This window comes from Pan paniscus, chromosome 5 (genome assembly GCF_029289425.2).
Source record: "Pan paniscus chromosome 5, NHGRI_mPanPan1-v2.0_pri, whole genome shotgun sequence".
NCBI lineage: Eukaryota > Metazoa > Chordata > Mammalia > Primates > Hominidae > Pan > Pan paniscus.
The window spans coordinates 151,775,553-151,799,457 of NC_073254.2; the positions used below are offsets into that span (position 1 = coordinate 151,775,553).

General features: G+C 38.6%; 1 protein-coding gene across 1 annotated transcript in view; it reads left to right on the forward strand.

The window, feature by feature from the left end:
- The first annotated feature begins 22,264 nt into the window (after positions 1-22,264).
- The window catches only part of ENPP1 (ectonucleotide pyrophosphatase/phosphodiesterase 1), an 85,058-nt gene continuing 83,417 nt past the window's right edge, over positions 22,265-23,905 (forward strand). Inside the window, exon 1 of the mRNA XM_003827660.6 lies at positions 22,265-22,520. Coding sequence (XP_003827708.4) covers positions 22,281-22,520 — 240 coding nt within the window. The 5' untranslated portion in view covers positions 22,265-22,280. The remainder of the gene's footprint in view (positions 22,521-23,905) is intronic.

The window sequence follows — 23,905 nt, forward strand, 5'->3', positions numbered from 1 at the left end:
ATAACCCAAGGATTTCAGGAGTATGAAAAAGGAATAGTCAACAAAGCTCTTAACAGCTTGGTCTACATCCATTTTAATGTCACATATCAGGCTTTCACCTAACGGTTTCAACAGTCACGGATGATCATTGCCCAGATCTGTTATTACATTAGGGGTTGTAAACAGATGGTATTCCAATTCTATCACTCTTTTGTTATTTATTAGCTGAATTTTGATACAAAGAATAATAGTCTCTCATCAGTTATTTGGTTATCCTGAGGTACTATTCAAATAGGAAGAATAAGATAAATGCTTTATTTATTCCATTTATGTATCAATTCTCAGAATAATGAGTTTGTTTCTTACCATATTCCAAAGGTGATAAATCAAAAAGATAAAAATTATTTTTGTTAATTTATGGATTTAAGGTGATCCAAATCAAAATACTAAGATGATATTTTAATTATGTCAGTTTATTCTAAGTTTGTAAGGAACAACGAAAAGGTAAAACTTGCTAGAAACACTTCGGGAAAAGAATTATAATGAAGGAAGAGTAGATGTAGCATACATTAAATATGTTACAAAGCTGTAATAATTAAACAATGTGGTTCAGTTATGTAAATATGTCAGTAGAGAACCTCAAAATAGTCTTCAGCACAAATACAATTCAGTACATGATAAAATAAATATATAATATTTTCCAAAGATGCTTGCAATTTTCTTTGTATGATCTGATTTTGACACTTCTCACTCCTACAAGTTAACTTTGTGTTTCATTTTCTTGACTTTGCATGGGCTTTGTGACAAATGTGGAGGTGACACTATGTGACTTTAGAGGCTAGGTCTAAATGTGGTACCTATCACTTGACTCTTGGGAGGAAGTGAACCCAGGCACCATGTTTTGAGGAATCCCAAGCAGACACATAGAGAGACCACAAATAAGCATTGTGGCTGATAGCCCCAGCTCAGGTCTTAGATAATAGCCTGTATCAACCAATGAGTGAGAAAGTCTTCAGATAATTCCATTCCCCATCACCAAAGCCCTCAAGTATTCCCAGCTGAGGACTCCAAATATCGTGGAGTAGAGACAGCCTTACCTGCTGTGACACTTCTAAATTCCTGACCCACAGAACTTGTGAGCGTAATACAATCATGTGCTGCTTAATGATGGGGATATTCAGAGAAATGGGTCTTTAGGTGATTTCATTGTTGTGCGAACATCATAGAGTGTACTTACACAAATCTAGATGGCACAACCTATTACACACCTAGGTGTGTACAAACCTATACAGCGTGTTAGTGTACAGAATACTGTAGGCAACTGTAACATAATGGCAAATATTTGAGTATCTAAACTCAGAAAATGTACAGTAAAAACAGGGCATTATAATCTTCTAGGACAACTGTTGGATATGTGGTCCATCATCCACCAAAACACCATTATGTGGCATGCGAATATCTAATTGTTTTTCAGTTATGCCACTAATTTTGGGGTGGTTTGTTATGCAGCTGTGATGACTGGAACAGGTGGGAAAAAGATATTCAACAGATGGTTTTAGAAAAAATGGGTAGCTGTTTGTAAAATAAAACCCATATCTAGAATTAAAAATGACAAACAACTTAGAAGAAAGAATTTTAAGTATGACATAAAAACCTGAAACCAGAAAAGATCAATAAATGTGACTACATAAAAACAAAATATTGCATAGAAAAAAAAAACACTTAGGAGCAAAAGTCATGAGTAAAATCAAAAGGCCTTGACTGTATGATGAGTCAATAAGTAAAAGCCCAGGAGCCTGGTAGAAAAATGAACAAACAAAAAGGAATGGCCAATTCCCAGGAGGGGGCAAAGCAAATCATTACATAAAGAATGTCAATCTTATTATCTGAGAAATACAAATAGACCCTTCAATGAGGTACCCTCTTTTCATCCATCCGATTGCAAAAATAAAACTTGAGCAGTATAACCATGGATTTAAAAGCACGAACCCTAAATTAAAAGCCTGCCTGTGTGACTAGTTGTGTCACCTTGGGCAAATGTGTTCATCTCTATTTGCCTCAGTTTCCTCATCTATAAAGTGGTAATGAAATAATAGTACTTATCTCTTAGAGTTCTGTGAGGATTAAGTGACTTAATGTATATAAGTCATTTAGAATAGCGCCTAGAATGTAGTAGATACCAACACGTGGCTGCTATTATTGTTATCACTATATATTGAGAAGTTGTGGGGGTGGGACAGGATCTGTCATGCATTGCTTGTGGGAGAGTAAATCCATTCACCCTACATATAGGACTATTTGCAAGGATCTTTAGAGACTTAAAAAAGTGACCCAGCATTTTCACTTGTAAGTGTGAATCCTACAGATGTAGTCACACTGGGAAATACGGTATGTGCAAAGATATTCTCTGTAACGTTCTTAGTAGTTACAAGATTGGAAACAACCTCATATCCAACTCTATACAAAGGGAATTGGTTTAAAATGTAGTTCATTGGTAAAATGGACTGTAACGAAAGGACTGGAAACCTTTTAGGTTTCTCATGAAAAGAGATGGTGATCCCTGCCTCAGGCAGAGGACTGATGGAGGCACAGCTCTCTAGGTGGTTCTGTTTTGTCAGCCCAAGTGAAGTAGTCCCAAGTGGAGACAATCTGCAATCACATAGCTCAGTGCCTAGCATATTTTAAGTGTCCAATAAGTGGCAGCTGGTATGATCTTATTATTTATCATTATTTATTTTCTTGATATAATAGAGTCGCAAGGCAACAAGGCTCTCTATGAGGCACCTGTGATTGTTTTTTTCAATGCCTGCTTGAATCATGATTAGCTTGAAGCCCAAATTTGCTCCGCAAAAGCAACTCCACCTCTCGCAGGGGCTGCCAGACTGGGCTGTCATCAGCAGCTGTTTCCCAGTGGGCCCTAGTCACAGCTTACTGCCAAAGAGCGTACTTGAGTGAATCCTTAAAGTCCTTTTTGTCTCTGTGATTATTTCACTGTGTTTATAATACAGCAACTGCTGGAGAGCTGAGCTGCCCATTCATCTCTTGTGGCAGCCTTAACTCTGAGCTGAGGAGCCTACTGCTTCCTTGTGGACAGACTGATAACAGCCTCACATTGTGACCTACAGAGTTTCCATCCCCGTTTTCAAAGATACATAATAATTTACTAAAATAAAAACTTGCTGCATTTTACAGTTTGTGATTCACAAGATTCAAATATCTCTATTCTGAAGAAAGTGTAACAATAACCAAAATGCATCTTTATATTTCACTTTTTCCATTTGCACAGAACTTATTCCTATGAAATGTCTACACAAGTTCAACTTTTTATGTTTGAGGAGAAAAAACAAAAGACATTCATTTCCCTATTACAGCCCTCAATAGAATACTTGCTACTTACAGTATCTCAGAACTGAAGTTAAATCGAAACAAAAAATATCTTTACTGATTTCCTTCCTCAAAATCATTCTGTGTCTTGCTTTCTTTTCCAATCTCCTTTCAAATGTATAACTTTTAAAATTTGCTGCAACTTCCACTGTTTCAAAATATATATTTGAATCTATTTTCAAATGTATATGACTTAATTTACTGCTTCTCTCCCTAATTTTCAAATGCAAATACCCAAATCACTTTTCAAGTGTATATTTTCATTTATTAGCCCTTTGAAGTTGGTTTACTTATGAGTTCAAATGCCTTCCTCCTCTCTGATTTATAAAACTGTATCTGGCAATGTTGAGGGACCTTGAATTATTCTCATCTATAAAAGGGAACCCATAAAATTGGTGGCTTAAGAACTGATGTATGAATAGTCTTCAGTTGGTGACTCATGGCCAATCTGTCTCATTTCTTCCTATATACACATTTTACACGACCAACAAAATTCATGTTTCAAAATCATCTAGGTCTGTGGTCTTATTTCCACTTCCTTTAGTTCTAAGCCCTACTTTTCACTCAAATCTTGGTTCAAGCATCACTTTCTCAGGGAACACTTCTTTGACCACATCCTACTCCTGCTACAGATTGGTTCAGCTACATACATCCAGTTGTATGTTCTCCTTGCCCCTGGTCCTTTTTCACCAGAGTATTTATTACAACTTTTACAATTATGATTCTCTGCACTTCATTTGATTCATATCTATGTCTCTTCACTAGACTAAACTTGAGGAGCCTGATGTTCTCTTACTCTTGGGTACTGTGCCTAGAATAATGCTTGCCTCATTGTAAGAACTCTGTTAAGTATTTGGTGAATAAATGAATTTTCTTAAAAAATCAATGAACGAAGAGGTGAAAAATAAATGAATGGCTAAAGTTATCAGCACCATGGTTACCACATGGTGGCACTTAATAAAATGATAGCTATCATTATTGTTAGTTCCCATTCCTGATCAGATCAATTTGCTGAGTGTTCCAGTTTGTGGAAGATGTGATTATGCTTTCAGAAACTGGAAGTCGGCCGGGCACAGTGGCTCATGCCTGTAATCCTGGCACTTTGGGAGGCCAAGGCAGGTGGATGACCTGAGGTCAGGAGTTTGAGACCAGCCTGGCCAACCTAGTGAAACCCTGTCTTTACTAAAAATACAAAAATTAGCTGAGCATGGTGGCACATGCCTATAATCCCAGCTACTCAGGAGGCTGAGGCAGGAGAATTGCTTGAACCCAGGAGACAGAGGTCGCAGTGAGTGGAGATTACGCCACTGCACTCCAGTACATATATATGTATATATACACATATATATGTACACATATATATACACATATAGGTACACATATATATGTACACATACACATACATATATATGTACACACATATATGTACACATACACATATATGGACACACATATATGTACATGTACACATATATGTACATGTACACATATATATGTACATGTACACATATATATGTACATGTACACATATATGTATTTATACGTATATATATATTTTTGCCTTGATTTTCTAAATCGATTTACTGAAAGAGTTAATTTTTAATGTTCATTTTTTTCCTAGTCAGGAAATACATTACCAATAGTAAACAAAGTTATTGAAACATTTTTCAATCTTCAAATTTCATTTTAATTTGAATATATTTTAATAAAATTATTGCAGTTTAAACACTTTGTTTCTTTTTTTTTTTTTTTTGAGACAGAGTCTTGCTCTGTCACCCAGGCTGGAGTGCAGTGGCACCATCTCGGCTCACTGCAAGCCCTGCCTCCTGGTTTTACACCATTCTCCTGCCTCAGCCTCCCCAGCAGCTGGGACTACAGGCACCCGCCACCATGCCCAGCTAATTTTTTTGTACTTTTAGTAGAGATGGGGTTTCACTGTGTTAGCCAGGAAGGTCTCGATCTTCTGACCTCGTGATCCACCTGCCTCGGCCTCCCATAGTGCTGGGATTACAGGCATGAGCCACTGCGTCCGGCTGCAGTTTAAACACTTTCTAAAGAAAAAGTATGAGAATCCAAATAATATGGGAGATTTCTTTATATTTAATGTTTTTATGCTATAATAAAGTCAATCTTAATATTTGATCCTCAGTTTGTTGATAGCAAGTTCTCAGAATTACTTGATTTTAGATCTACATGGAAAATTTGCAACTTGTACATAATTACCATTCCATTCATCTTACATTAATTTCTTAAAATGATTTTACTTATAGTTCAGAGACAATGAAGATATTTTTGGAGGCTGTTTTCTCCCATTGGAATAATTTTGTACATAGAGTATTTACACATAGTATTATTCCTGTAAATCTTTCTCCTGGAACCAAGTATCACAACTCATCCTGTCTTTAATTGGCTTGCCAAACTTTCCAGTAATCCTATTTATCTTTTTCTGACTTGTAGAAAAGAATTTTCCAAGATACGGGTGGGCGAAGCGCTAACTTAATCACCTCATTCATTCAGTGCCTAGATGTCAGCTGAACATTTCTGGCCTCTCTCTGTCCAGCTGTGATGAGCTTCAGTGCATTCGAGTGCTTGCACTGCAGGTCTTGGAAGAAGCAACACTGTCATGCCTATGAATCTGTGTATGTGGCTTCTTCATCCTGAAATATTATCTTCTCTCTTATTTTTTGCCTAAATCTTGCTGGTCCTTCAAGATTTGCTCAGGCATCACTTTCTTTAGGAAGTCTTCTATGACCCCAGTACTTTTTGTATGTAATAAAAGAAACCAACTAAAATTAGATCATGACAAAAAGGAGGGACATTGTTTTAAGAATAAAGAAATATTTAAAACCCAAAGACAGTAGGTGAGGGAGAGTAGAGCCACGCAGGTGGGGGCTAGGGCCCGACAATCAGGTCACTTCATGTTCCCTCCTGTCTCCGTTTCTTTCCAAGAGCTCGCTCCGTGCTTGCCTTTCTGTGTATGGCAGATTCCTCTGCTGACTCACCTTGCGCACAGCACAGCATGGTCTCCCTAAGCCCCTTTTTCTATTAGGTTGGCACAAAAGTAATCGCGGTTTTTGTCATTACTTTTAACTGTAAAAACCACGGTTGCTTTTGCGCCAGCCTAATACGTCATGATCTTCCAGCTATGTCTGCTGCAGAATTCTCAAGCAGCAGAAAACCTCAAACCAAGCCAAGGAAACCTCAGTCCCAGCTGAGTCAATGGGTTGCTGGATTTCTGTGAGGCCTCCCTCTCTGTTCAAATTAGTCATGGGGCAGTGCCATGTCCCAGGATCTGTGGGACTTCCCCTTCTAGTGGCTGTCAGGAGAATAGGTTTTCCAAAGTGGACACAGGATAGGTGTAAACAATGATGGTCAAAAGGACTATGGCTCTTAATTTGGAATTGGTACCTTTCCGACGGACTCCAATACATTGTATTTTCTTTCATAGCTGTTAACACACTGAATTGCAATTAACTATTAATATATTTCTCTGTCCTCCCCACTGGGCTAGAAGTTTCTTGTAAGAATGGGCCACTCTTTTTTTCTTTTCTTTAACCCTATTGTTTCTAATACAGTCCTTGGTATACAGTGTGTTCAAAGGGCGGATATATTATTATTCAGTATAAACATTTGCAATTGATTTTCCATATTATTATGGTAATGATATGTTAATTAATTAAATATATTAATATGGTAATGTTTTGCTTCTCTGTTCTGGAATCCTAGAGTCCAAGGGCTCTGGTTTTATTTTCTTCATCGACTAGACCTCACCTCCAGTTTTCTGTTGATAAAAGGGAAGAGACACAGTCACCAGCTGCATGGAGGCAGAAAAATAATCTGGCCTTCTAACAGCTTCTTAAACAGATTTTCAACCAACTCTCTTGTTTTCTAGTCCTACCTTCATCCTCTAACAGAACTACCTGGTGCAGCTCAACCTGGTTGCATCTTTTTTGTGTGTGTGTGTGAGATGGAGTCTCACTCTCACCCAGGCAGGAGAGCAGTGGCACGATCTCGGCTCACTGTAACCTCTGCCTCCCAGGTTCAAGCAATTCCCCTGCCTCAGCCTTCCAAGTAGCTGGGATTAAACGCGCCTGCCACTACACCCAGCTAATTTTCGTATTTTTAGTAGAGACAGTGTTTCACCATGTCGGCCAGGCTGGTCTCAAACTCCTGACCTCGTGGTTTGCCCACCTTGGCCTCCCAAAGTGCTGGGATTACAGGTGTGAGCCACTGGGCCTGGCCCCTGGTTGCATTTTGACTGTCTCCACTTCTGTTTTAGGGTTAAACTTTCTTGGGTCTCCTAAAGCAATTACCAAGTGTCCATTTGTTTGTCCATCTAATATTCTATTAATCACCCTCTTTGTCTTTACGGATCTATGTCTTTTAAAAAAAACCAGGTCTGGCATGGTGGCTCACACCTGTTATCCCAGCACATTGGGAGGCCAAGGCAGGAGGATTGCTTGAAGCTAGGGCAACAAAGCAAAACCCTGTCTCTACCAAAAATTAAAAAATTAGCCAGGTGCATTGGCTTTCACCTGTAGTTCCAACTACTTGGCAGGCTAGGGTGGGAGCATCACCTGAGCCCAGGATTTGAAGGCTGTATTGAGGATATGATTGTACCACTGCACTCAAGAGTCTGGGTGACAACAGAAAGATACTGTCTCTAAAAAAAAAAAAAAAATCAAGAAAGTGAATATAAGTGTGTATGGTAGATCCATCCTCTTTTCCCAGAAGTCCCTGTTTGCAATAATTCATTTTTTATTTTAAAAATTTTCCATTAGTGAGGTATATTTTATATACACCAAATGTTTTGATTTTAGGTGTACTATTCAACAGGTATTGACCTATATATAGGCATTCAATATTCCAGTTTCTCACTAGAGCCACTTATTTCTTCAACCACCCGCCTTTCTACTACTCTTGTTCTTTAACATTATCATGACCTCTTTTCTTTTCTCCCAGTTTATCACATCCACCATGTCTTAACCTCATTCAGTAGTTGTGGTTTGAATTGTGTTCCCCAAAAAGTTATGTTGAAGTCCCAAATCTGTAGGATCTGTAGTGTTTGTGTCACCTGTTTCATTCACAACATTGGGAATTTGTGACTTCTTTTTTTCCTGATGGGTATGATTAGAAGTTTATCAATTTTATTAAGCTTTTCAAAGAAACATCTTTTGCTGGGCATAGGGGCTCAGGCCTGTAATCCCAGCACTTTACAGGCCAAGGTGGGTGAATGACTTGAGCCCAGGAGTTTGTGATCAGCCTGGGCAACATAGTGGGACCCGACCTCTACAATTTTTTTTTTTTTTTTTTTTTTTTAATTAGCAGGGCATGGTGGTGAGCGCCTTTGGTCCCAGCTACTTGGCAGGCTGAGGTGGGAGAATTGCTTGAGCCCAGGAAGTCAAGGCTGCAGCCATGATCTGTCCACTGCCCTTCAGCCTGGGTGACAGAGTAAGATCCTATCTCAAACAAACACAAATCTTTTGATATTATTGATTTCTCTGCTGTTTTTTTTGCTTTCAATTTCATTAATTTCTGCACTTTTCTTGTATTATTTTCTTCCCTTTGCTTATCTGAATTTAATTTGTTCATCTCGCTCTCCTTTTTTTTTTTTTTTTTGTGACAGTCTTGCTCTGTTGCCCAGGCTTGAGTGCAGTGGCATGATCCTTGCTCACTGCAACCTCCGCCTCCTGGGCCCAAGTGATTCTTGTACCTCAGCCTCCCAAGTAGCTGCGACTACAGGCATGTGCCACCATGCCCAGCTGATTTTTTTGTATTTTTAGTAGAAACAGGGTTTTACCATGTTGCCCAGGCTGGTCTTCAACTCTGGGGCTCAAGCCATCCATCCGCCTCAGCCTCCCAAAGTGCTGGGATTACAAGCATGAGTCACCACACCTGGCTTAACTGGAGTAGTTCTAATTCCATTTCACCCTCTTATGCTGTGTGTCTGACTTTTGTGTATGTTACAAATCCCATGATAAATTCACATTAATTTGGCTCAATTGAATTAGACTTTAAAGAGATAAAAATGAGAAAAATCATATTTATCCAAACATTTATAATTTCCTTACTTTTTATTCTTTTTTATAGATCTAAATTTTAGCCTGGTATCGTTTTCCTTCTGCCTGAAGAATCTCCTTTAATATTTTTCATAGTGCAATTCCGGGGATATATTCTCTGTTTTGTTGGTCTGAATATGTCTTTATTATATCTTTGTTTTTTAAAGACATTTTCACTGGGTGTGTAAGTCCATTCTCACACTGCTACAAAGAACTACCTGAAACTAGATAATTTATGAAGAAAAGAGGTTTAATTGACTCTCAGTTCCACAGGATGTACATGAAGCATAGCAGGCAGGCCTCAGGAAACTTACAATCATTGCTGAAGGGCAAAAGGGAAGCAAGCACCTTCTTCACATGGCGACAGCAGAGAGAGTGAAGGGGGAGGGGCCACACACTTTTAAGCCATCAGTTCTCAGGAGAACTCACTCACTGTCATGAGACCAGCAAGGGGGAAAATCCGCCCCCATGATTCAGTCGCCTCCTACCAGGTCCCTTCCCCAACACTAGGAATTACAATTCAACACGAGATTTGGGTGGAGACACAGAGCCAAACTACATCACTGGGTAAAGGATTAAAGTTTGATAAATGTTTTCTCTCTCTCTGTACTTTAAAGATATCACTCCATTTTCTTTTGGTTCAAACGCATTCGGACAAGAAGTCTTCCATGATTCTTATCTTTTTACCCTTTGTATACAATGTATCTTTTTGTCTAGCTGCTTTTAAGATTTTTAAAAATACTCTTTTTCAGCAGTTTGACTATGAGATGCCCTGGTGTGGTCTTTCGGTGTCTATTCTGCTTGGCATTTGTTAAAATTCTGGAATCTGTTGGTTCATAGTTTTCTTCAAAATGGAAAAGTGTTACTCCATTATTCTTTCAGATATTGTTTCTAGCCATCGTTTTTGTAGAATCCTAATACACGTATGCTAATTATATGTCCCTTAGGTACCTAATGCTCTACTAATTTCTTTTTGGTCTTATTTTTCTCTGTGTGCTTATTTTGCTTAGTTTATTTGTGGCAAATATTCTCCTAGGTAGGTGAAAAGGAAGGCCACGTTCTTGCCTCTGGCTTGGTTTTCTGCTTCCCATGATCATACATAACCAGCTTTGATGATTTATCAGTAGAAAAAAATTGACATCCCATATTGGTGAATTTTTTTAAATTGTTAAGATTTTTTATATATACATGTTATGGTCATATACTAGCAGGGGCATAAGTGAGTAATAATTTTTGAAAAGAATGATGAGAGTTTCTTTGGTTTTGTTTTACTGTGTGTGTGATTTGATCCCTAATCAACCAGAATTATCCATTTGCCTCAGAGCATGGGGAGGGAGATAATGTAGGGAGGCTTGGCTTCTTTATGCCAAATATACAAAAAAAAGAAATTATTATTGTTAGCTTTCTGCTGCAAAAATATAACTTTAATTACCCAGCAAAGCAAGGTGCTGTTAAGAGAGAAAATTATTTCTAAACTTCTTAAACTCCCACAAGCATTATTAAGAGTATGGTCTGAAAGGCTTGAATATTCAGTTTACTATAAACCCTGGTTAGAAAAAAGTCAGGAGATGCTGTACAGGAAGTCTCTGCTACCCTGGAATGAGAGAAAGTTGACTCTTTTGACTCTGTGGACTGTGGAAAAATAGTGAAAAGAGTTAAGGGGAGCTCCCAATTACACATCTTTATGATGCCTTTACTTTATGGTAAGCTGAAATCCTAGATTTGGGGCTAAGTGTTGGGTAAGGTTGGTAGAAAGCCTGAAGTACAGATGTTTGTACCCTGCATTTTGATTGGACCTCATGGAGGAGGAGACTGTTGGACGGATGTTCCCCTCATCAATACGCAGGTGCTACTTCCAGGAATAAACAGCTGCGCAGCGTGTCTAAGCAGAATCCAAGGTAGCACTTCGAAGTTTCATTGACTCTCCTGTAGGAAGAGAGCAATCCAGAAGCTACCCCATGACATTTGGGTCTATGGTAGGTACCTGAGTTGAGAGTCATTGGAGTAATACTGTGGACCTCACAGTTAAAGATAAAGTTATCCTAACCCAGAGAGCCAAAATTAAAGAGCTTAGATCATGGCTTTATGGAGAATGTGGCTGTATTCAGAGGTGTCTGCTGCTGTACCATGAACTGAGTTAGAGTTTAGCTATAAAAGACCTCTGAGCCTTGATGAAGCTAAGAAAACAAGTCAGAAATTTGCCAGAGGCATCTCAGAGGATACAAGTGGAAAGTTCCCAGGGATCATATCAGACCAGACACTGAGCACATTGATCAGCAAGGACATAATGAAGAACTCAAAGAGAAGCAAGCCAGTGCAAGGCCGATCTCACACTGCCACAACAACCCTGTCCACCTCCTGCCAATAAACATCCAGACACAATCCTGGGAAAGATTAAAGGCAGCAGAGAAAACAGGAATAATGAACACATCTATCTCCAAACACTGAGTTATCACAAAGATACTGAAAAGTATTGAGATGATATGATCTCATTTCCCCTCCCCTACTCCTACCATCTCAATCCCTTCTTACCCAGTGGGGTGAAGGCTTATAAGGACACTGGACCGTTGTATATACACATCTGACTAGAAATGTGTACATTTTTGTCTTTTCCATACATTTCCTAAAATTCAGAATAATATCCAAAGAACAGACATGATGCCCACAATAAGTAGAAGGAGTGGCCCTTTATAGCAATTTGTCTCAGAGGAAACTGCCCATGGAGACTTCATAATTTTAGAGAATTTCAACAATAAATAGGAACCAGTGAAATTCTGGTGAACATTTGTTATCTTTGCTATCCAGCATGAAACTCCCTTTCTTTTGGAACAACATATCAATTATATATTGAGGATCCAGCCCCTTCTTAACCATCTTAAACCTTAACTCAGCTCAACACATTTTGGCTCTTTCTATACTACGCCAATCACTGAGTTATCCAAAAGGATAGAAAGGGATTGAGATAATGTGATTTAGTATTTATAGAGTAGACATTGGCATAGATAGGGAATTCCTAGCCTACAGTTCAAATGAAGGCTGAGGAAAAATTTTAATCCTTTGCAGACATAACTGGTACACCCTTAGGGACAGAGTTTGCAAATTAGAAGCCTAAGGATAAGTCAGTCTCACAGGTACATTTTTTTTTTTGGCTTCCATGGTGTTTTTAAAAATACTGACTCATTTGTCAATATTTAAAAATTGAAAAAAATCTAGTTTCCAGTACTTATTTAAAAATCTGGGATAGATTTTCAGATATGAAAGTTAAAAGAGTGGCAAATTCATTCCACAAAATGAAAGCATTAAAATAAACAATACTCTCAACAACACCCATTTCAGGGTTATGTAAATTGATCATAGGCAGTCAAGCTGGCCTTTTTTACTCCTGAAAAACTGCTGGAGCTTTAGATAACAACAGTGGGAGTTTGTAGCTTTTAGCCACTGTAGGGATAGACTTAATTTGATAGAATCATAGTGCAGTGTGAAAACACTGCTTTGTAAAAGTGACAACACTGGTAAAAACAAACTAACGAAAAACAGAAAAATAATCAGAATTCAGAGTTGTTATATATTCGAAAGTCAAGTTTTCAACTAAAACTACAATTCATGCAAAGAAGGTATTGTGACTCATACGCAGGGAAAAAATTAGTGTGTGTATGCAGATATATATACATATACATGTGTGTATATATATATATACCTAATCTTAATTTCTTTAAAAAGCATAAGATTATTTAAAGCTATGATTGTAACACTGCAACACTGACTTTACAAGACATATAGATTAATATATGACAGTAATAACAGAAAAGAGGGATGAATAAATGGATATGTATTACATGAAAATTGTTATATTTTACCAGAATTAAGCCAGTTTCAATCTGAAGTAAGTGATAAATTGAAAATACATATTGTAACTCCTAGAACAATGACTAATGACTAGAAAATAACTTTTAAAAAAGCTAAAATTTGACAGAGAAATGAATATGGTATAATAAAAAGCATTTTAAATACATTCAAAGAAGTAAAGGAGGAAGAGAGAGACAAAAAATTAGATATAACAAATAGCAAAGTGGCAGGCATAAATTGGAACATCAATCACTACATTAAATATGAAAGATTAAATACTCAATTTAAAAGGCAGAGATTGTCAGACTAACCAAAAGCAGGATTTTAGACTTAAAGTAAAAGAATAAGAAAAGATATATTATGTAAATGGTAACCATAAGAGAGCTGGATAAGCTAAACTAAAATGAGAAAAAAATCAGTTTTAAGACAAGAAATAGAACACTAGAAAATTTAGGCTAAAAAAAATCAGCATAGAGATGAAAGATGACATTTCATAATGATTAAATGGATAATACATCAGGAAGATTTAAAAATTACAAACATATACCTACCCAACAGTAAACAGCAAAATAAACCTAATTGAAAGGACAAATAGACACCTCAACAATTATAGTTAGAGATTTCAAGACTCCTCTCTCAGCAATTACTTTTTAAAAAACTAAACAGAAAATTGCTAAGGATATAGACCTACTACACAGTGCTATCGACCAACTTGACCTAATTAGCATACACAGAACACAGAACATTCTACTCGACAACAGCAGAATTGACATTCCTTCCTGGAGTACCTAGAACATTATTTGGGAATAGAATATGCTAGCTATAAATTTCTGTCTAATATTATATGTATAATATTGATTTCAGATCTATTATATATAATATCTATCTAATACATCTATTAATATATAACATTACATATTAAAAGGAAATGTATAGTTTTAAATGCTTACATTACAAAAGAATAAAGATCTGAAACCAATCATATAAATTATCACTTTAAGAAGCTAGAAAATTATTAGCATATCAAACAAAGTAAGTAGAAGAGAGAGAAAAATAAAAAACAGAATAAAAAACAGTGAAATGAAAAACAAAAAATAATAGAAAAATCCATTAAACTAAAAGTTGGTTCTTTGAAAAGGTTAACAAAACTGACAAACTTTTAGTTGGTCTAGGCAACATGAAAAGAGAGAAGACAGAAATCTCCATCAAAACCAGAAACAATGGAAGGGGCATAAGTATATATATTATAGAAGTTAAAAATATCATAAGACAATATTATGAACAACTTTATGTACAAAATGATGGAATGGAAAAATTCCTAGAAATTACAAAAAAACTGACCTAGGAAAAAAATACTATATCAAGTAAAGCAATTAACTTTTTTTTTTTTTGAGACAGGGTCTCACTCTGTCACCACGGCTGGAGTGCAGTGGTGTCATCTCAGCTCACTGTAGCCTTGACTACCTGGGCTCAGGTGATTTTTCCCACCTCAGCCTCCTGAATAGCTGGGACTACAGGCAGTACCAGCATACCCAGCTAATTATTTGTTTTTACTGTAGAGACAGGGTTTCATCATGTTGCCCAGGCTAGTCTTGAACTCTGAGGCTCAAGCAATTCACTGGCCTTGGCCTCCCAAATTGCTGGGATTACAGGCATGAGCCACCATGCCTTGCCACAATTGGCTTTATAATTAAAATTCTTTCCACGAGGAAAGCCCAGGCCTGAATGGCTTCATCTCAATAATTCTAACAAACACTTAAGGAAGACTGAATACCAGTCCTACACAAACTCTTTTGGAAAGTAGACAAGGGAAAAGAAACAGTTTCTGAGCTAATTTTATATGGTCAGTATTATAGCTGACACAAAGGGCAAATAAACATCATAATAAAAGGAAATTAAAGACCAAGGAAATATAGATTGGAAGGGAAAAAGTAAACCTGTCATTATTTTCAGATGACATGATCTTGCATTTGGAAAATTCTTAGGAATCTACCAAACCAAATCAAACCAAACTATTAGAACTAATAAGCAAGTTTAGCAAGGTCACAGGATACAAGATAAACATACAAAAAACTAATTGTATTACAGTGTATTGATAATGAACAAATAATGTGAAATTAAGAAAATTATTCCATTCATAATATCATCAAAAACATAAAATATTTAGGAGTAAATATGACAAAAGAAACCAAGACCTGTACGGTGAGAATACACATTGCTGAAAAAAGTTAAAGTCAATCTAAATAAATAAAGTGATATCCCATATTCATAAATTATAAGACTAAATATTGTTAAGATGGCAATTGTTCTCAATTTGATTTATAGATTAAACATAATCCTATGAAAAATGTAGACTTTTTTAAGATAGAAATTGACAATGTAATTCTAACATTATATGGAAATGCAAGGGCCTATAATAGTTAAAATAATTTTGAAAAGAAACAAAGTTGGAGGTATGCTAACTTATTTCAAAAATCACTATAAAGCCACAGCAATAAAAAATGTGGTATTTGCATAAGCATATACACATAAATTAATGAAACACAACAGAGTTCAGAAATAATGTTAAGTGAAATAAGACAGGTACCTAAAGACAAATACCATATGATTTCACTTACATGTGGACAAATTTGAAATTACAGACATAGAAAGTAGAATGGTGGTAACCAGGGGCTGGTGTGGGGTGTGGTGTGGTTGGGGAAATGCTCATCATAGGGCCAATCACCATAGGAATGAACTTCAACATTTATGGTAAATTAAATTTTGACATAGCTGCCAAGGTAATTCAATGGAGAAATGAGTCTTCAACAATTGGTGCTGGAACCATTGGGTATCCATGTGTACAACAATGAATTTAGACCCTTATCTCACACATTACACAAAAATTAACTCAGAATGGTCCTAGACCCAAATATAAGGGCTAAAATTACAACACTTTAGAAGAAAACATAGGAGAAACTTCTGTGGCTTTGGGTGAGTCAGAGATTTCCTATATATGATACCAAAATCAGGTTCCATAGGAGAAAATATTGATAAATTGGATTTTATAAAAATAATTTTAAAAACTTGTTTTTTAAAAGACAACATTAAGAAAAAGAAATTGGATAAAATATTTGCAAATCATAAATATGATAAAAGACTTGTGTCCAAAATATATAAAGAAGTTTATAACTTAATAATCAGATGAGAAACAAATCTGATAAAAATGGGCAAGAGATTTGAGTAGGCATTTCATCAAAGAAGACATATAGATGACAGATAAGCACATGAAAAAGTGTTCAACATAATTCGTCATTAGGGAAATGCAAATAAAAGCCACTTTGAGATACCACCAAACACCTATTCAAATGGCTATTATAAAAGACTGAGAATAGGAAGTATTGCAAAGTATGTGGACTCCTTACCCACTGATATACTGAGAATAGTAAGTGTAGGAGGGGCATATGGACTCCTTACATGTTGCTGGCAGGAATGTACAATGGTACAGCCACATTGGGAAACAGTTTCTCTGTTTCTCAAAAATTTAAATATACGCTTTGCATATGACTTAACAATTAAACTCCCAGTTATCTACCCAAGGGAAATGAAAACGCAGATTCACACAAAGACATGTACATGAATGTTCATAGAAGCATTATTTATAATAGCTCAAGCTGGAAATAATACGAATGTCCAGCAACTGGTGAAAAGATAAAATATGATATATCCATACAATAAATTACTACTATGTATAAAAAGGGACTACTGATATTTGCATCAGCATGGATGAACTTCAAAACATTATGCTAAGTGAAAGAAGACAGACACAAAAGACAACTTAGTATAATACCATTTAAATGAATTTTCTAGAAAAGGCAAAGCTACAGACAGAAAGCAGAGAAGTCTTTGGTTGGGACTGGAGTGGGAGTTTTTGATTATACATGTGCAGAAACAAACTTTTTGAAGTGATGAAATTGTTCCAAAACTGGATCATATTAATAGTTGCACAACTGTATAAATTATTAAAAATCACTGAACTGTATGCATATAATGGGTAGATATGATAATAGGTAAATTGTACTTTAATCAAACTTAAAATTCAGGTTACCTGGCAACCCTACATTTTGTTTGAAATAGAAGTGTAAGAGATAATGAAGGAGTGGCAGATACCGTGGTCAACAAAAAGTGAAGGACTAGACACCAACTTCCTGTAGCAGGTAATCAGCAACAATCTGGGGCCAGTGGTGTGGGAGTAAAAAGAATTTATGAAGATACTTGTAGGTAAAGAAAGTCATATTTATTAGAGCATGTATGAAAATGTGTTGCAAGGGAACAATGGGCAGGCCAGCAAGAGAGGAGCTGACTGCAAGGAGACGAAGGCTTGCTGGGGATGTTCTAGAATGGTGCTTGTGCTGTGTGCTGAAGAGGGCTTTGTGCAGTACTGATAACACCGAGGTTGCAGTGAATTAGCTTGCATTTTTTTTTAATCACCCGAGGGTCTGATGATAGCTGAGTGCAGGAAGATTGTGAGTTATTTGTGCAAGAGGGCTACATGTTCTGGACCACGAAGAAAGGCAGACTTACAGCTTATCTGCTTTATATTTTTGCTTTCCCTCGGTCCCGCCATCCTGACTCCTTTTCCCTAATTAGAACCCCACACTCTCTTTGGATGGTACATGCGTTTTCCATTTTCCCAGTTTCTATTACTCTCCTTTGGATCTTACACTTCTGAATTCTCTCTATTCATTTTGTTACCTAACTGATCCCTGTAGGCATCTCTCCTTCATCCCAGAGCAGCAAGAATCCTTTCCTTACCCTCTTTGTAGATGCAGGCCCAATAACAGGTCTCAAACCTTCCCAGAGATTATATATAAACCATGCATAATATAGGAGAAAATTAAATCTTTTTATTCTCTCCCTTAGGGGTAGTGAGTGGTTGATTTACAAATGCAAAGGATAGATTTAAATGTTTGTGTAAAGTTGAAATGCCAAACATTTTGTTGGCATTTAGAGATATTATCTGAAAGAGCATTTTACAAATAAGGAAACTAAGGCTCAGAGGCTTCTGGTAATCTGTTCAAGGTCACATGGTTATCCAAGCTTCTTGCTCCAGGGGACATATTTTTGTGCTTCCAAAAAAAGAAAGAAAAATCAGGATGTCATACACATTCTTAAAAATAAATTAATGCCACAGAAAAATGTTTTCCCTAGGCCTCACAAAGATTAAAGAGGCTTGTGGGTTTTTTTTCTGTTTAGATTTGGCTAGATGTCTTTCTTGTTTTACTGGCGAATTAGAAGAAAGCTGGAAAAGCTCTGAAACAGCTGCTAAAATAATTACCCTACAGCATATTTCATTTTTTAATCACTAAGAAAAGTTGTTTCAAAGTAATATTTCAAAGTAATAATTAAACATTGATAAATTGTTTTTGTTTGGTGTTTTGGCCTTATCTACAACCAAAGCTTCAAGCACCAAGACAGAAATGTCTAAATATTTATGTTACAATAAAACTTAATAGAAAACTTACACAAAATCTTAAATTATCATCTTTACTGCTATTCCAGATTAGAGTATGCAATCACTAAAACAGAGTGATTTAGGATTAAGGATGAAACATTCATTGTTCACCTTTGCATTAACCCAAAAATTGTGTTGTGGTTTTATATCTCATGACCTTATTGTACTTTGGAATGTGATGGTGAAGCTGTCCCTCAGATCATTTAGAATAAAGAAGACTGAGGCAATATTTCACTATAGGCTTTGCAATGTCTATAGCTAAACCTGAAAATGGCATATCTGACTCTTTTTTTTTTTTTTTTTTTTTTTTGAGACAGAGTCTTTCTCTGTTGCCCATGCTGGAGTGCAGTGGCATGATCTTGGCTCACTGCAACCTCCGCCTCCCAGGTTCAAACAATTCTCCTGCCTCAGCCTCCAGAGTAGCTGGGACTACAGGCATGTGCCACCATGCCCTGCTAATTTTTGTATTTTTAGTGGAGACGGGTTTTCATCATGTTGGCCAGGTTGGTCTCAGACACCTGACCTCAAGTGAACCACCCGCGTCAGCCTCCCAAAATGCTGGGATTACAGGCGTGAGCCACCGTGCCCGGCCTTGGCTCATTTTTATTCTTCCGATTTTAGACTTCCAATTGGGTTTTTATAATTACCCATATTAAGTCCCAGCTGGCACAGATGAGGCATGAGCATTAGGCAGAGGCCACATCCTGGTGACGTGTGTGCCAGGTCTGTCCTGCAGATGTGCTACATTTTGTTTGGCTTTTAAATGTGCTACATTTTGTTTGTTTGAAGAAACTGTTTCTCTGAATTTTGTAGACAACATTTTGCAACCGGAGAATTCACACAAACATTTAAATTTCCTGCTTCTCTTGAAAAATCTGACCATCTGCCCACACTGGGCACACAATCCTGTTGAATAGATGCTGCAACCTTTAACATGGCACATGGTTTGCCTTTTGCAGTGTGTATAGGGCTGCCTCAGTCAAATATGGTTCATGGCATATTGTGCTTTCAAAAAAAAGAAAGAAAAATCAGGATGTCATACAAAATCTTAAAAATAAATTAATGCCACAGAAAAATGCTTTCCCTAGGCCTTAAGATGTTTGTGACCCTGGAGACTGCACACTGTGTTTTCCAAATGTTAAGTCTTTAAAGTGGTTCGTTGCCTTGAGATGCAGACAATACACTTCTTCCATTTGTTTTGTCAGGTTTAAAGGCACTTTGGATAATGTCTCTGTTGAGTTGCTTTTAGAGGTTTTGACACTCATTTGACCAGTCTCAGTGGAGCAAATCTTTGTCCTTGAATCTGATTTTTGGAAAGAGTCAAAGGAAAATTTGGAGCCAAGTTTGGGGCAGAAAAATATGTGTGATTATGAAACAGTGAAAACCTGTTTCTCTTGGGTGGTTTGTGAGCTGACTCAAAGGTAACTTTTTAAAAAAGTTCAATAATGCTTTGACGGAAGGCTTTTACTTCTTCCAGATGTCAACTGTCCTTTCTACTAAGCTCTCATAATATTGAAGTAGCTTTGTTGTCTATGGTGACATCCGAGGTTCTTGGTCTCACGGCCACAAAGATCAAATATGTGGACACACACAAAGGGTGAGGTTTGGAGCAGAATTTTTAATAGGCAAAAGGAAGAGAATAGCTCTGCTACAGAGAGGGGTCCCAAAAAATGGGTTGCAATACGTGGTGAAATGCAGGGGTTTTTATAGATGAGCTAGTGGGGAGGCGGTGTCTGATCTACATAAGGAGGGAAAACCCGGTTTCGTGCATATGGCATGAAAACCCGGTTAGGACCAGGTGTGTCATCTGCATAGGGCTTAAATCTCTGGCAGCCCCGGCCCCAGTCTTCTACTATATAGGCAGGTAGCTACTCCGTGTTGCTTATTTCCTTCTTACTGTGCATGTGGTAAAAAAGAGGGGAGGTGGAACCCCCATGGTGGACATGCCTGGCCCCAGTAGCCCCTTCTGTCTGTGCCGCTGCCGGCATCTCCCGTGCAAGCTTCCAGTTTCCTTACCTATGTTTGCAGCCCAATCTTCCAGGTTGCTCTTTGTTAGAAAGGAAGTGATTTCTTGGGCTGCTTTTTGTTAGAAGGTAAGTTCTGCCGAGGGCTCTTTTGCTCATACTATCTGCCTAAATAATTTCTGTCTCCTGTATCAATATCCTATGTGTGACTCTATTCTGCATATATGACTTAGGTTTTAATTATTTTGTTTACGAGTTGGTCCTACCCCCCCACCCCCGCTTCCACCACACTTGAGGAAAGATACATTTTAATTCATTTTTTATATGGTATGCATAGTTGGAGGCCAAAAGATTGAGTTGAAGGATTCATTACTTGATGAATGAATGGATGGGTGGATGGATGAGTCAGTATAAATGAAGAGCATCCCAAGTTGACTATTTTAAAGGGATAACATGCATTTTATATTTGTTAAACATTCATTCTCATTTGTAAACACTTGTATATATTCATGTATTCAAAATGTATTGAAAAGTAATTGTTTTCCTTAGTACCTGAAGTCAGTCCTGGGTATTGCAAAGTAGTTCAAAGTCACTGGTTTCCCTCTGTCTCACTTCACTACACACTGGTGATTTTGCTAAGTGATGAGCCAGAAAATGTACAAGTTCCAGAATCAAAGGTAAAACAAAACCCACCAAGAATCAGCTCACTGTTAGCGTCCTAGTTGAAAAATAAGGCTTATCAAAGTATTTCAGATTGCATTAACACTTTTGATATTGCTAGGTATCAGTGTCAACCTCAGGAGAGGGCAACGCCAACTCCTGAAACCTTCAATACAGAAAGTCTAGAAAAATAAGCAAATATACATACAAACAATAGCGAGAAGACTCCAGAAACCACATAAAACCGTGGGAATCGAAATATCCCTTACATGTGTGTTCAGTGTATGTGAACCCACGTATTTTAAGTGGACGATTTCTCTCTCAGAGTACCGTAGGTAGTGGGGGACGGGGCGCAGAGGGGGAGAAACAGAAAGTCGCCTTCCTCCGTGGTTCATTTGCATTTCCATCCAGAAACTCACAGGTCGACCCCAAGACTCCACTCTCTCCCGCCTTTGAGAAGCCGGACCGGCATCGGCGGCTGCATCCTTCTCCTCCTCCCCGCTCTATTTTGGGGCCCCATGATCTCATGCCCTCTGCAGACCACACGCTGCAATTCCAGTCCAGCCCGCGCCGCGAGGCCACGCAGGGCGATTCCTGCAAGTGTCGGGAGGGTGGCCGGGGCGCGGGGAGGGGACGGCTTGGGGGGAAGTTTAAGACACGCCCACGTAAGGGACCCAAAATAACCGACACACAGAGTGCCCGAAATCAGACAGGAAGTCAAATAATCCGGGGCGTTGAGTCGCTTTGCCCTGACTGCGAGAGCCGGGTGTAGGGCGGGGAGCCAAGGGTCTGACCGCGAGGGGCGGGCGCGGCGGGAGGGGCGGGGCGGGGCGGCCGGCGCGGGGCCTATTAAAGGCGCGGCCGGGCAGCTGGGCCGAAGCGCCAGGGGCCACGATGGAGCGCGACGGCTGCGCGGGGGGCGGGAGCCGCGGCGGCGAGGGCGGGCGCGCTCCCCGGGAGGGCCCGGCGGGGAACGGCCGCGATCGGGGCCGCAGCCACGCTGCCGAGGCGCCCGGGGACCCGCAGGCGGCCGCGTCCTTGCTGGCCCCTATGGACGTGGGGGAGGAGCCGCTGGAGAAGGCGGTGCGTGCCCGCACTGCCAAGGACCCCAACACCTATAAAGTACTCTCGCTGGTAGGTCCGCGGCCAGGCCCCGGCGCCCGGGAGGGCTGGGAGTACGGGGAGGGCGGCGCCGAGCTCCTGCGCTCTCAGCGCAGTCAGCACCGGGCACCGGAGAGAGGCATGGTCCGGGAGTGCTTCTTCGCCCGCGCGCTCTCCTCCGCAGCCTTTGCAAGTGCCCTACACAGCCGCCCCTGCCAGGTACCTTGGCAGGGCAGGATGGTTCACTCTCACTTGAATTACGGATGCCTGTGAAAGCAGGCTGTTCAAAACGGTCATCCTTAGAAATACTCGACCCCCTGCCCCAGGAGAGTATGGGTTTTTAGAGGAGAAAAATGTCAAACGCGAAAGTTGTTGGTCTTAAGAAGGTGTTGCTTCTTTTAGGGGGCTCTGGGCGCAGTATACATGACTTCACTTGGGTTAACTGATTGCAGTTGAAGAGTTAGCGGAGCTCTTTAAGTTTTATTAGGAACTCTACGGAACACTTTTTCCCTTTCGCTCCGTTTTGGAATTTCCTTGCAGGTGCTCAGAAATTCCATGGATGTTCACATTATGTGACTGAAGAAACCTTTATGATTCTTTGCCCACTCTTCTAACCATAGGCTACACGGTTTGTGTTGCTAACAAAAGCTACTTATTACTCCTCTGCTATTTTGCTATGACATTTGCAGGACCCACAGTCAACTTCATGAAATGTGGGGGTTGGTTTTTATTCTGAATTCATGGTGGGAAGTGCTGATTGAGAGAAGGCCTGGATTCCTGGCTGTTATTATTTGCTGAGGCCTTGCGTAACTGTCCCTAAACCTCAATTTCTAATGTGTGAAAATGGGACAACATCAACTCCCTTGTGCATTGCATGGGATTATTGTGAAAATCAAGCTGAAGAATGTAGGTAGGGAAGTAAATTGAAAACAGCAAGGAAATAGAATCATTTTTATTGTATTATATGGAAATCACAGATTTCTATGTATAGTGTACCCTAAAATATATCCCCTTACATATGATTGAACAATGCTTTGTAGAAAAATTTCTAATTTTTCAAGTCTCCTTTCATTTTGTATGCATTTCCATTTTCACTATATCTGGGACATCATGGAGATGCTATAATACTTTGAGGAATCAATCTTCCTAGACTTAAGAGATGGTGCCGTATGCTTAGTACTTAAAAAGAAGCCTTAGTTTCAAAGAATAAGTACCCCAAGCCACATGATGTTTGCATCTCAAGATGCAAAACATCTTGCATCTCAAGTTTGCATCTTGTAACACTGTTTTGAGTCTATAATAACACAATATTGATGAGAACTTAGTCTCTTGAGTCACCTTTTAAAAATTTTGTTAATGAAAGACCTTAGCTTTTACAACCTGATCACTTAAATTGTTTAGTATTAATACCTTGAGGT